A 14,450-nucleotide genomic window follows, 5' to 3' on the forward strand; every position below is an offset into this window, starting at 1 on the left:
ATCTGAAATACACATGTGCTGTTCAGAACACATGCGAGGGTCAGCCGATCCTGACCACTAATCGCTCCTCGGCCGTCAGTCATAACTCGCCCAGATGCCCGGCCAGCCCTGATTAAGCGATTTACCCTTTATTTATTTATTTTTATCCTTTTCTCCACAACAACCAGCGGATTTAATTTACGATCCCCAGACGACGGGGTGAACAACTAAAGCGCCACTTAATGAGCGAAGGGGCTAATGGCTTGTATAACAAGAGCGACTGGATGAGCAGATGGATCGGATGAATAATGGAGCTCATAATCTCCACTAAGTCAACAGTGGATTTTCTCCGACAGCCCTGGGCGGGCGGGCGGGCGGACGGGCGGACGGGCGAGCGGCTGGGCGGCTAGCCAGACGACCAAAGCCAGGAACAATGGGCTTGGAGTCGGTTGCATAATTGGCCCATAGGTAGGCACCACTGGCACCCGTGAAGCCCTCCACAGGCCCCATGTGGGAGTTGTGAATGGGCCTGTGATTGACATCGACCTTGTACCTCCTCCAACAAGTAGCTCCGCCGCTGGCCCCGCCCACCCTCATGAATTATTCATGACGGTACAGTTGAGCATAGCAGAGAGAGCGCGAGAGGGAAGTGGCTACTGCTGCTGCTGCTGCTGCTGCTGCTGCGGCGTCTTCGAGGTGTGTTGGACTCTTTATTATTAAGCTGGGGACTGGGTTTGGTACCGGAGGACCTTCTGGAGGTTCTGGTCGGGCCCATGAAGGGTGAGTGTGGCGCTCGGTTCGTAAGACGCAGCGAAGACGCACGGTTAAAACGGGTGCAGGTGAGGAGACAGTGACGTTAAGGCGAATTTGAGATGATTGACAGGTGGATTTGGGGATATACGGGATGATGGGGTGGTGATAGGGTGCTGTTAGCCTCGTTTTTGGCTTTTTACGCCAGCCTCTTTTGCAACTCTCCGTTCCACCTTAAATGGTGCAGCAGTTCCATTCTGGCGCCTCAGGCGCCAGAATGGAACTGCTGCACCATTTAAGGTGGAACGGAGAGTTGCAAAAAACAGCCAACTTCAGCCACTTCAAACACTGTACGATTCGTTTTATCTCATCTAAAATATCCAATCTAAGCTAATTAACTCCTGCAAGACATTACTTCACCCTCATAATCCATCTAAGCCTTCTCTCGCACCCCAGCAACCCCTTGCACAGTCTGTGCATCACTGCATGGTGCAGCACACTACCTCAGGGCTACCTCACTGCTGGACCACTTTACAAGGGGAGGGTGGTGGTGGTGGGGGGGGGGGGTGTTTACCGGGGGTTACCAGGGGTTACCAGGGGTTGTTGCTATGGTATACATACATACATGATGAGCACCCCCTCCCCTGCCCCTCCCCTCATGACCCATCACTGCTCCTCTCTGCATAGCTGTAAGGTGAACTTCATTTAAAGGGGAACTTCACCAAGGGTGTAAATTGTGTGGAAAGGGAAGGGGGGTAAGATGGAAGCAAGGTGAGGGTGGTTTGGTGTGAAATGCGGAGTTGTCGGAGGTGGAATTGTGGGTGTTGTCGGCGTTGGAATGGTAACCAGAGCGGTTTTGCCGGCGTTATGTTATATTATGGCATGATGTGGTTGTGAATGCCATAATATAATTGTGATTTTTTTGTGATTTGATATGTTTAAATATGTATATATTGTGATGTTTTTTTGTATATGTGTAATATATATAATATAAAATCCATTCATGGCGGAGGGTGTGCTAAGGCAAAATAGTTCCCCAAAGAAAATAGATGTATTTTTTGCAGTGTTGCCACTATTTAACCATCCTCGGAAGACAGGTGCAGGTTCACTGGTGGGTTGGGATAAGTAAATAGTAAATGAAATGGCTATATTTTTGATTTGTCGTCATGGCAACGTGCAAGGTTTCATCTCAGTTCACCTCAAACACTTGCTTGCTGCTGGAATTTGAAGAAGTTGGTGAAATTCCCTTTTTTATTTCAGCGGATTCATCTGTGGTTGTTGAATCTGCGTGAACGAAAGGAGCTGCTTAGATCTCTGAAGTGTGATATTGAGGATGTGCAGCATGTTTGAAAGCTCCATTCCTTTGAAGATAAAAGGGGATTGTCTTTATATCCTACTTCCTTTTTATTCATACGAGCTCCTTCTCTCTCCTGAGCTCATGTACACGCCATACCTTTCCGTGTCGAGGGCTCTCTGTATCCCGACTGTCTTTTAAGCTTTATCTCCTGCCGGGTCCAGTTTCCATGCTCGCAGCCAGACGTCATTCCAGCAGGCAAACAGGAACAGCATGGGAACCGGCGCGCGGTGAGAACGCACGCTAATGAGGCCAAACACTTTCTAATTGGGACGTTGCAGTTTTGGACGTTGCAATGAAATGACATGGGGGGCCAAGCACGGAGCCCTGAGGAACACCTAATTCCCTAAAGTGTGAAGCGCATTAGAAGCTTTAGCTGAGTATCTGAAGTTGTGAAAATGCTGTGCTAAAATGTACACCTCATCCCACCTAGCATCAAACATCTGCTAGCGAAGCAGAGACCGTATGTAGGAGGCCTGTGGCAGATTTGTGGCCTGCTCTTGCTTTTGTACAGCTATTCTAAGCGATTAAAAGAAACTGAGCCCCAGCATGGAGCCTTGAGCATCCCCGAAATGCCCTCAGAAGTAGCTGTGTGTAGTGAGTATTAATGCATGTGATAAAAATGAGATGGTGCCAAGCATGGAGCCCTGATGAATTCCGATTTTCCAGATTTGCTTTAGGTGGACTGTAATTGAGCGCCGTAACAGAAAATAGCCAAGTTGTGGAGCACAATGAATGCTCTGACGCTCCAAAGACACACCATGCTCAACCTACATGGTATCAATCGAGCCTCATTTAGCTGCGTGATGGTATTTAGAAGGCCTGCTAGTGCACTAGCTTTGTCAGCTCTTTGTGATGAAAAGACATTGGGGCCAAGCGTAGAGCCCTGAGGAGCCCCTATCTTCTAAACTTGCTTCAGTAAATTGTGGTCCATAACAGTAGACACCTAGCATCAAACCTAGCTACCTAGCATCAAACATCTGGTCAGGAGAGTATGTAGGAGGCCAACCTGTACACTTGCTTCGTCAGCTTTTTTGACTGGGCCTTGTTTCAAAGCGTGGCTGTTATGGTGAGTTGTGTAGAGGGTATGTGTCCACATGATTAAATGAGAAGGTGCCCAGCACAGAGCCCTGAGGATCCCCTATTTTCCAAATCTGCTTCAGGTAATTGTGGAGAGCGTTGTGGAGTTGTGGAGAGCATCTGATGCTTTAACGAAGTTGTGCAAGTACTGTGCTAATTCCTACACATCATCCTTAAACTATTTAGCATCAATCAATCCATCAATCAATCAATCAATCAATCAATCAGTCGATCGAACAAGGCAGTGATGATATTTAGAAGGCCGGCCAGTGCACAGCTTTTAGGCTTGTCCTCGTTTCTGTACGTCTTGAAAGCGTGACTATAATAGTGTGTGTCCACAGCATGAAATGAGAAGGTGCCCAGCACGGAGCCTTGAGGAACCCCTATTTCTCAAACGTGCCTCAGGTAATTGTGGGCCTCAACAGGAAAGAGTTTTCTGAGGTTTTGTGAAATACCAGCACACTGTGAGCACCGTGATGGTTGCATCAGCGACTTTTTGGCTCGACTGCGTTTCCAAACATTCTTCTTTTTTTAAAAATATGGATCTAATAGCATCTCAGTACCCCTCGATGTTGCCAGCTCACGTTGAGCTGCCAGGTACGCTGGGCTGTTCTGAGAGATGCGTGGTTCCCAGCTCTCGCTGTGTTATTTTTGCTGCTGGTGCATCATATTTTAGCGCTCTCCCTCCCGCCACCTCCTGCTCCCTCCGACTAAATATAATCAGAGGAGAAAATGGTCGGCAAAACGCCAGGAGTGGAGGCAGAGGTGGGCTGTCTCGTGGGCCGCTGCCCGAGTCATTTTTTTTCTTGGCGGTGATAGAAATGGGACTCGTTTCTAAAACAGCCAATCCGGCGCCGCAGCCAGGGGTCTCTCAGACCTTGAATATGCACAGCCGGCTGATGCGTTTCTAGATCACTCTTTTTTGAGAAAGCGAGGAAAAGAGAGAGAGCGAGAGCGAAAGAGAGAGAGAGAGAGAGAGAGAGAGGTCTGTTGATGTGTACATAAAGCAGAAACCGTATCGGCTCTGGTTTCAGACGAACGCTTGCCTCGATAATTAGCCGTCCTCGAAAAAGAACCCTTGGCTGTAGGCAGGAGTTCTGAGAGGCGCTGGAATTGACGGCGCGTTCCCGGAGCTGCCTCCTTCCTGCGAGATGAAAGAACAGCCTGGTAGAAATGTCCGCGCTGGCCTGTTGGTGTCGGCTAATTGCTTTGTTCGATCAATTGACTCGAGTGATGCGAGTTCTCTTAATGAGGAGCAACAACGGCCGCCCCCCTCCGGCACTCTTGGCCCGTCCCCTCGCTCAGACACTGATCCCTCTGAACACTGAATGCTCGGTTCTGATGAACGTAAGCCTCCGAGACGGGCCGAACACCAAACCAGCATCGGAACCTGGAGCATCGGCCGAATCGACCCAGTGCCTCGATCAAGGAGCTTGTCTTAATTGAATGTAAATCGCTTAATTAAACAAGTAGGATGTGCTCAAACCCATTCAGAGTGAGGTTTGGTGGTGTGAAACGCTCGGTTCTAGATAACCTCACCCAGTCAGAGCCGGAGTTCTGCAGTGGCGGTGAAGGTCTAAGTGCTAAAGGTTCTTCGCCTAATGGTGATGAAGACGCTGCCTGATGCCTGAGACCCGGTTCTCTGCGCTCTGCTGGGACCCTTATCAGCAGAGGAAGCTGAGAACCGCTCTGGCTCCGCCGCCGGGGCTGACGGGCTCGTCCTGACCTCAGTTCCATCCCCCTATCTCCTGCTCCTTATCGCTGTTTTGAATTGGCCGCCCTATTGAACCCTTTTCACTTGGTGATAAGCAATTTACGGCGGCAGTCTATAAAAGTGTGTGCCCGGACGCTACTGGGTCGAGGGGCGTGTTCGGAAAGAGGCGTTTGGTGCGAACGAAGCCCGGAGGTGTGTAAAGTTTCAGGGAAGGGCGCTCGCACTGAGATTTCCTATAAGCCTGCCCCTCCCAAGTGCTCGACTCGTACACAGCTCGGCCTGTTAGCCAGTTAGCAAGCTGCCTGTGCTGCTGGGTGTTTGTGTTGGGGGGTTGGGGAGGGGTTGGGGAGGGGTTGGGGGGTTGTACGTATGTAAGTACATGGAATAAAACGATATCGGTTCCAGTATGAAGCCCTGAGGTACGCCTAGTTTCCCAAACTTGCCTCCTGTGAGCATTTTCGGTAATGCCCAGACTAACATTTAAAAAAATGTGAACCAGGCGACCTGTAAGATGTAAGCTGGGATGTGTAGAGAGCGAACTGATCGTTTTTTAACCCCTTAAATCCCAGCTTAATTACATCGGAAGGCCTCAGTAACTTCAGTGGCTGCGCTGCAAAATGTCGGATTACTTTCTAAGGTGTCGAAGAGTTGCATAATAGACGGTAGGATCCTCCAGAAGGTCCTGACCCCTTGAATGATTGATAAAGCTGATAAGGAGGACATAGACTGGCCACAGGAAACAGTTACCAATCTCGCATTAAATAAAAAAAAGAAATCAGCGAATTCTAATCTTGGCTGTTTCCGATTTTGGACAATTTTTGATTTGTATCCCAGTACCGATTTTGGCCGTTTCTGATCTTGATTCATTCTGATCTTTTGTTGTTTTTGAATTCCGATCTTGGCCAATTCTGATTGGCTGATATCTGATTTTGGGTGATTTTGCTCTTGTCCGTGTTTTTATATCTTTAGTAATTCTGATCTTGGGGGATTCAGATCTTGACTGTTTCCAGTCTTAGCCGTTTTTTTTTTTATCTTGACGATTTCTGATTTCGGCCAGTTCCAATCTTGGAAAAGCCGATTTTGGCCGTTTCTGATCTTGATTAATTCTTTGTTGTTTCCGATATTGGCTGATTTTGCTCATGGCTGTTTCTTATCTTGACTGTTTTTTGTTGTTGTTGTTTTCCTTCAGTAGTTTCAGTTTTGGCCGATTCAGATCTTGGTTGAATTCATCTTGGGTTTTTGACGATTCAGATTCACAGATTTCGAGCTTCACTGTTTCTGATTTTGGTCAGTTCCAGTCTTGGTTGTTTTTTTATCCTTTGATCACTCCAGTCTTGGCTGATTACAATCTCGAACGTATCCAATCTTGTCCAATCTCTGATTGTCCATCCCAGACTGTGTGTTTTGTGTGGGAATCCGGAGCTCTGTGGGCTGCAGATGCTTCGCATTCAGAGCTGTAATTCGGGCGGTTTTCCTCCTGACTGAGCACTGAAGCCAGCCAGCGAGCGGCGGTGGCGGCAGCGGCGGCTCCATGGGGGGATTAATGTGGGCCGTTCCCCGACACAGCTCCCCCCCCCCCCAAGACTGTCAGCAGCTCTCCCTAACCTTCGACCCTCAGCTGTGCTGTTTGCCGCGACCTTGGCTCTGGCGAAGTTGGCCAGCTGCTCCTGACAACACTCGGAATGAAGTAATATTTCATCTGCTGGGTTTATTCCCCCCTGAAGAGCTGCTTTACCACTGGAACCTCACCTGCCGAGGACAGCGCCGCGGTCTGAGGGGCGTGAACTATAGTCTTAATTTCTACGTTTCTACAGCCACGTCCTCCAGAGACCTGCTCATCAACAGTACTCAGGACCAGCTTCTGCTGCTAGCTGCTTCCGGAAGGTGGTCATTGATGGTCAGGGTAAACTGGTAAGCCGGCTCTTGACCAGCACTGAATATGTTGCATATGAGTTTGGTCATGCTGGTCATACTGGTCAACCAGCTTAATGGTCATGCTGGTCATACTGGTTGTCTAGCTTGGTCAGGTTGATCATGTTTGTAGACCAACTCAGCCATTAACTTACCCTACACTGGTCAACCAGCAGATTGACCAGCTTGAGCTGACCTGGCTATATTTTTCAGAGGGTCGGATTTCCCCACAATTATCCGCAGTTAGCATATTTGCTATCAATGCTAGAAATCTAGCTCCTGAACTGTACAAAGCTACATTCCACTTCATGGTCCACTCCTGGAGCTCTTAGTGGTCATATACTGGCACTGGTCAAAGCTGTAGCACTGTTGGTCTGGTCTGTTCCACAGTTTAGAAAACTGTATGTATCTGTATTCAGAAACACACTGTATGGACAAAAGTATTGGGACACCTCCATACTGTTCCAGCTACAGGAGCGGGTAACGACCTCCTCATTTGGGAGAGCTTTTTGGAGTGTGTCGGTGGGAAGATTTGCCTGCTCATCCAGAAGACTCATCCTAAAGGTCATCCTAAAGGTGTTGGATGAGGTTGCGGTCTGGGATCTGTGCGAGGGCCAGGCAAGTTCTTCCACACCAAAGTCCAGTCCCAACACTGCCTTTATGGAGCTGGCTTTGTTCACTGGGGCACAGTCAGTCCTGTTACTGGACCGAAGGAGCCGACCTAGGCCAACCTCTGATAAACACCCTCATAGCATCATCAGCATGATCCCTCCTCCACCAAACTTTACAGCCGGCACAGTGCAGTCAGGCAGGTAACATTCTCCTGGCATTCGCTGGTGCTTTACACCACTCCATACGACGCTTGGTGATGTAAGGCTGTACCTTTACGTGGTCTGACACTCTGTGGCTCACTGAGCTGCTCTCAGGAAGATCTGGGAGGGAGGAAATGGTCAAATTTCACCAGCTGACGTTGTTGTTGTTGTTGGTGGTGCAGCGGTGTCTCCCGTTCTGCTGCCTGTACGGCTCGGGGCTTGCTTTTATACACCTGTGCTTAAGAGGTGTGTCCCAATACTTTGGTCCACGTATAGTGTGCTTATGAGGAATATCTGATATCGGCTCACGGTTCCCAGATCAGTGCTTCTGCGGTTGATCCCGGTTGTTTGTGTCATTAAACCCATTACTGCAGGGCATGGTTTCAGCGCACGCTGGTGTAAACGGCTCCTACGCTACATTATTGATCGCTCCGGCGGTGGGAAGTGAAAGGGCGTCTTGTTTCTTTTGGCCCGCGGTCAAGGCAGTGCATGTGGGTGGGTAAGGTGGGGGGTGGGTGGGGGGTGGTGGATCACATGAGTGTGTCTAACATGAGGGGATATCAGTGTCCATATCTCAGCTTACTGTATTCCACCTCTGCCATGTGTGAACATATGGAGTGCACACTCCAGTCTAAAAATACCTTCACCCATGCCCCTGTGTGTGTACACACACACACACACACACACACACACACACACACACAGATAGCTGGCTTCCCTCCCTCATTCTGTAACCAACCAGTCCAGTCCCCCCCCAGCGCATTTCCGCTCCGGATTAGGTTACAGCGTTGTTACCGATGTTTTTTGAAGAATAAAGTTTAGAAGTCGTTAAAACGGCTGTTGTTAGGGGACTAAATGCTACGTGTAATCATACCGCGCAATGTTCAGGGGTCAAACCGGGTGGGCACGGACGCACCGAAGCGATCTTAGCCGCTGTTACTATGACCAAAGGATCCCGCTGGTCTATAATGTCTGATAATGGAGCCTGGAGGACAGCAGATGGCGCTCTGAGCACCGTGGTTAAAACAAAGACTCGGAACTGGATGATTAGGATTAAGATCAGGATTAAAATAGCCGATACCCGATCCATTAAAATCCGCCTGGATCTCATTCACCATCCTCCGGTGTTCTCCTGCAATTCGTGGTTCCCCTCATCCCATGGTGGTTCTAATTGTTCAGTAATGGCCGTCCCCACGGTGGGGGACGTTGGGGGTAATCTCCCGTGGTCAGCCCCCCAGGCCAAACGTATTCCCCTACAATGAAAAGAAGCCAGTCTCGTTCGGCAGAGCCTGGTTTGCTTGAGTAGATCAAGCTGATATTTTTTTATTTGGCCCAGTAAGGCTCCCGCTCCCCGTCCAGAACTTTACAGCCCGACGTTTTTTTTGCGTTCTTACGTTTCCTAAAAAAAAAAAAACAGTGGTCACTGTGGTTAGAAATCAACTGTGATGCAGTTTAACATGTGGACTTTATCTTCGTCCAGAAGCCTGAGGGGCCATAATACGAGCAATCAAGCTGTCAGGGCTTTACCTTCAGAGCTCGAATTTTGACAGCCGTATATTTTAGTGAGTGTCTGAATAAGCCAACTAGAATTAGGCTACGCTGTATGGACGAAAGTATTGGGACACCTTCTCGTTCACTGCTTCTTCTGTAATCAAGGGGATTAAAGAGCTGATCCTGCTTTTGTTGGAGTAACTGTCTCTACTGTCCAGGGAAGAAGACTTTCGGCTGGAGGAGGAGCATTGCTGTGAGGATTTGATTGTTTGCCTCACCTCATCCCGAACTCCCCAACTCATCCCGTGTCAAGTGTATTGGATAGAGCACCACCATCCATCATTCCAGAGCATTAGACTGACATTAGTCCTGTTCTATTGCTAATACTTCTCAATGGGTAGCTGAATATGCATTCACTTTTAGGGGTGTCCACAAACTTTTGCATTGAGTTGGATGATTTAGCTGGTCGAGCTTGCTGACCATGAGCGTCCATCCACCTTTACCACACTAGTCAACCAGTCTGATCTGAGTTGGTCATGCTGATAGACCAGCTAATCTATCAGACTCAATGAAAACGTACGCCGTGCTGGTCAAGAGCTACGCTCAGCGTAGTCCAGCGTAGTCCAGCGTAGTCCAGCGTAGAGCTGGGTTTTTCCGAGCACTGATGGACGCCAGCTCTGTTTTCCTCATACTTCGCTTCTGGTGGACGTTTGTTTTGGTGATTTCTTGTGTTGACGTTGGAGGATGAAAGGGGCGCTGCAGAGGCAGACAAAACAACCCCCTTGGCGGAGGGGTCAGGGTCACTGCCTGTCTCTGCTGGTGGACCCAATAGCGGAAGATTGGAGGATGTGGCCATGCCGTGACTAATGAGCTCCTAATTGATCTCCTGTCGAGTCCCTCAAGAATCTCTGAGAGAGAGAGAGCGAGAGGAAGCGGGCAAGCGAGAGCTGAACCTGAGCTGATGAAGGCCTCTCCAACTTTGCATAAATCATTAGATTATTCTACCTCTGCAGCTTCAGTACACTGAATAATTTCCATCACCTTGACTCAGCAAAATAGCCTCAACCTTCTGCAGGCTGCTCCTCGCTGCGCTCTGTTTAATTCACGGAGTTGAATGGACTCCCTGCCTTAAAGTCCATAAAGTGCTCTAAAATGTTCCCGCCTCCTCTATTCGCTTCCTTTCTACCTTTTCTTTCTTTGATTTCCACACTGTTAATAATTCCTACCCTTAGTTCACACACCATCCGCAGATGCTGTCGCAGCCACTGCTCCAGAACCCGCCCCCAATCGTGTTTGGTATCTGTTGCTCAGCAGTCTACTGAGCTGCCACTAGGGGCAGTTGGCTGGCGAAAACGGGGCAGGTGACTGGCTTTGCATGTATCAGAGGAGTCCTGTGTTTGTTAGCATCATTAGCCTAGCACCTCCTAAGTGTTATAAGCTCACGTCAGATACCAAACACGTCTTGACCGCTCGACTGTGCGTCTAGGGTCAGTGATCAATCATGACGGTCACTTCAAGCCGGTGTCTGCGTAGAGGGAGCGGGTCGGTGTCAGTCATGCCGTCCACATGGAATGCCGGCTCCTGATGGGACCGGGCCCTGCTCGCTCTCTCACTCGCTCTCGCTCTCTCTCTCCACAGGCGCTGGATCTGAGTCATGCATATTTGATGTCACGCCTTCAGAACCAGCGGCAGCTGCGTCTCTGCTCTTTTAGCTTGGCTGTCAGTGTGCAGATGCTCGCTAGGGACGAGCGTTTACTGTTCAGATATCTGGATCCTATTAGTTTAGATTTACAGGCATATTCGTGAACATCTCTGCTCATATTAAACTGTCGCTGGACAGGAACGATCGGAAAAACACTGACCAATAAAAGCGTAAACGGCACACGGCCCTCAAAGGCCCTCAGATTTCCCACCTGACTATTCCTACCTCGCAGCTGTAAGGTTTCCCAGGCTCACTTGGACCACGTGGCGGCTCAGATGTTTCCAAGGCCCGTCACCAGAATGACTCCACATCACAGCTGGGATGTTTCCACAGGGTCTTTACATGGCGGCTCGAATGTTTCCACGGCTCATTGGAGGAGTGACCATTGTGTCCGCGGCCTGTCACCACGGTCGGTGCCGGAGTGTCTCTGCATCACGGCTCTGATGTGTCTCGGATATTTCACTGTACTGTCGCCTGAGTGGCTCTACATCGTGGCTCGGCTGTTTCCACGGCTCATTGGATAGAGTGACGCCACGCTATGGCTCAGGTGTTTCCGTGGCCGGTCGCCGGAATGGCTCTGCATGATCTCTGGATGTCAACCACACAGCTTGGACGTTTCCACAGTCGGTCCCAGAGTGTCTCTGCATCACAACTCGGATGTTACCATGGCTTGTCATTGGAATGACTGTCCATCGTGGCTTAGATGTTTCCCTCACCCTGACTCCCTGACTGGAGTGGGACCCGCTGCTTGAGTGTCTGTGCAGCCTGACATCTGTCTGCAGATCCAGCAGAGTGATCCAGGCAGTTGGAAGAAAACCCTGGGCTGGGTTCTTACTTTCTGGGCCTGGATTTGCCACCATCAGCAGCTATGAGCTGCTTTCAACCATCACTGATGTTCCTGGATGTTCTTTGGATCACCGTCCAGAAACTAGCTGTTAGTCCAAAAGTATGTAGACACTTTGGCCACCATTTCTCAGTGGAGTTGTCTGTTGTTGGTTGTGGGCCCGTGTGCTTGTGCAGAACCGTGTCGGAGAGCAGATGAGGGTTAAATGGTGTTTCTGTGGAGGTAAAACGAGCGACTTGGCTTTCTTATCCGCCCACAGTGCTGCCGCTTTCTAACTGTCTGACTCACTCTGATCATCTGATTTAGTCCAGTTCATCGCTCGCTCGGCCCAGCCAGGGACACTGACCCTGCTCTGCACTACAGCATCACTTCCTCTGCGTCACAGCTTACGCTTGAAGACTTAATTGGTGTATATTTCAACATCAGAGGCCAAATGAGCCATTATTTAAACCCGTGCTTCTCAGACTAGTCTTCAGGGACCCCCGGACAGGCTCGATTATAGCTCCAACCTCGCAGTAAAAAAAAATGTCCCTGAGGTCCCTGAGGTTTGAGAACTATCGATTTGAAAAAATGATGTATCAGTTACAGATGTTATAGTCTGTCAGAATGAGCGTGTGGATCATATGAACATTATAGAGCATTATAGAGCGCCCCCTACGCTTCCTGTAGTGTATTACAGTCTGTCAGAATGAGTGTGTGGATCATATGATCATTATAGAGCATTATAGAGCGCCCCCTACGCTTCCTGTAGTGTATTACAGTCTGTCAGAATGAGTGTGTGGATCATATGATCATTATAGAGCATTATAGAGTTTCCTCTACGCTTCCTGTAGTGTATTACAGTCTGTCAGAATGAGCGTGTGGATCATATAAACATTATAGAGCGCTCCCTACACTTCCTGTAGTGTATTACAGTCTGTCAGAATGTGTGTGTGGCTCATATGAACATTATAGAGCATTATAGAGCGCCCCCTACACTTCCTGTAGTGTATTACAGTCTGTCAGAATGTGTGTGTGGCTCATATGAACATTATAGAGCGCCCCCTACGCTTCCTGTAGTGTATTACAGTCTGTCAGAATGAGCCTGTGGATCATATGAACATTATAGAGCATTATAGAGCGCCCCCTACGCTTCCTGTAGTGTATTACAGTCTGTCAGAATGAGCGTGTGGATCATATGAACATTATAGAGCATTATAGAGCGCCCCCTACGCTTCCTGTAGTGTATTACAGTCTGTCAGAATGTGTGTGTGGCACATATAAACATTATAGAGCATTATAGAGCGCCCCCTACGCTTCCTGTAGTGTATTACAGTCTGTCAGAATGTGTGTGTGGCACATATAAACATTATAGAGCACCCAGTCAGACCCTAATAGCGATATAAGCTCAGTAATAATGTCCTGCGCTGCCTCTCAGTGCAGCTAACTGTTCACTGCTTTGGCATATTCTGAAATTATAAACCTGAGGTGTTTTATTTAGCAAGGCCGAGCCCTTTCGGAGGGGTGGTGGGGTGGTGCTGGTAGTGACCTCCTAATCAGTCAGACCCCGAGTGCAAATTGGAGGGAAACCCTCTGAGATTGGGTCGAGATGTGTTGAATATTCATCCCAGGTCAGAATGTGAAGCTGCGCCGGCTGGTTCCCGCCGATATGAGAGCCACGGAGGAGCCTGCCCAGAGAAGCAGGCCTGATTTCCCTGGAGGACGCGGTGACGGATAAGGGAAGTGACACGGCGCGGGATGTATTCTGTTGCTTTGAAAGCGAGAGAGAGGAGAAAGGAGGCTTAGAGTCTCGCGCTGAATCTCACAGGTGCTGAAGTAAGTGGCTTTCACGGGGAGCGACGGGGTTCGCTGACTGATCGTGTTAAGGAAAACACTGCCGTTGTTTTTATTCTTAGCCTGCTCGCGCCTGTCCTGTGTCTGTGTGTTATTAGACACTTAAACACAAAAATCAACATAAATTACAGATAATAAGCTTCTTATATGGCCAGTTTAGAGCGTGTGGATCATATGAACATTATAGAGCATTATAGAGCGCCCCCTATGCTTCCTGTAGTGTATTACATTCTGTCAGAATGAACGTGTGGATCATATGAACATTATAGAGCATTCTAGAGCGCCCCCTACGCTTCCTGTAGTGTATTACATTCTGTCAGAATGAACGTGTGGATCATATGAACATTATAGAGCATTATAGAGTGCCCCCTACGCTTCCTGTAGTGTATTACAGTCTGTCAGAATGAGCGTGTGGATCATATGATCATTATAGAGCATTATAGAGCGCCCCCTACGCTTCCTGTAATGTATTACAGTCTGTCAGAATGAGCGTGTGGATCTTAAGAACATTATAGAGCATTATAGAGCGCCCCCTACGCTTCCTGTAGTGTATTACAGTCTGTCAGAGTGAGCGTTTTTGATCATATGATCATTATAGAGCATTATAGAGCGCCCCCTACGCTTCCTGTAGTGTATTACAGTCTGTCAGAATGAGTGTGTGGATCATATGAACATTATAGAGCATTATAGAGCGCCCCCTACACTTCCTGTAGTGTATTACAGTCTGTCAGAATGAGCGTGTGGATCATATAAACATTATAGAGCATTATAGAGCGCCCCCTACGCTTCCTGTAGTGTATTACATTCTGTCAGAATGAGCGTGTGGATCATATGAACATTATAGAGCATTATAGAGCGCCCCCTACACTTCCTGTAGTGTATTACAGTCTGTCAGAATGAGCGTGTGGATCATATGGTCATTATAGAGCGCCCCCTACGCTTCCTGTAATGTATTACAGTCTGTCAGAATGAGCGTGTGG

At 48.7% G+C, this 14,450-nt stretch overlaps 1 protein-coding gene across 6 annotated transcripts in view; it reads left to right on the plus strand.

Annotated features, from left to right (window-relative positions):
• The first annotated feature begins 610 nt into the window (after nt 1–610).
• tanc2b (tetratricopeptide repeat, ankyrin repeat and coiled-coil containing 2b) overlaps nt 611–14,450 on the plus strand; it is a 119,457-nt gene continuing 105,617 nt past the window's right edge. For 3 of the 6 annotated variants that reach the window (XM_072667797.1, XM_072667798.1, XM_072667804.1), the window contains exon 1: nt 705–818. In XM_072667797.1, coding sequence (XP_072523898.1) covers nt 753–818 — 66 coding nt within the window. In that variant the 5' untranslated portion in view covers nt 705–752. The other 3 variants (XM_072667801.1, XM_072667800.1, XM_072667802.1) reach the window with 3 other exon arrangements.

Source organism: Salminus brasiliensis, chromosome 22 (assembly GCF_030463535.1).
Source record: "Salminus brasiliensis chromosome 22, fSalBra1.hap2, whole genome shotgun sequence".
Classification (NCBI taxonomy): domain Eukaryota; kingdom Metazoa; phylum Chordata; class Actinopteri; order Characiformes; family Bryconidae; genus Salminus; species Salminus brasiliensis.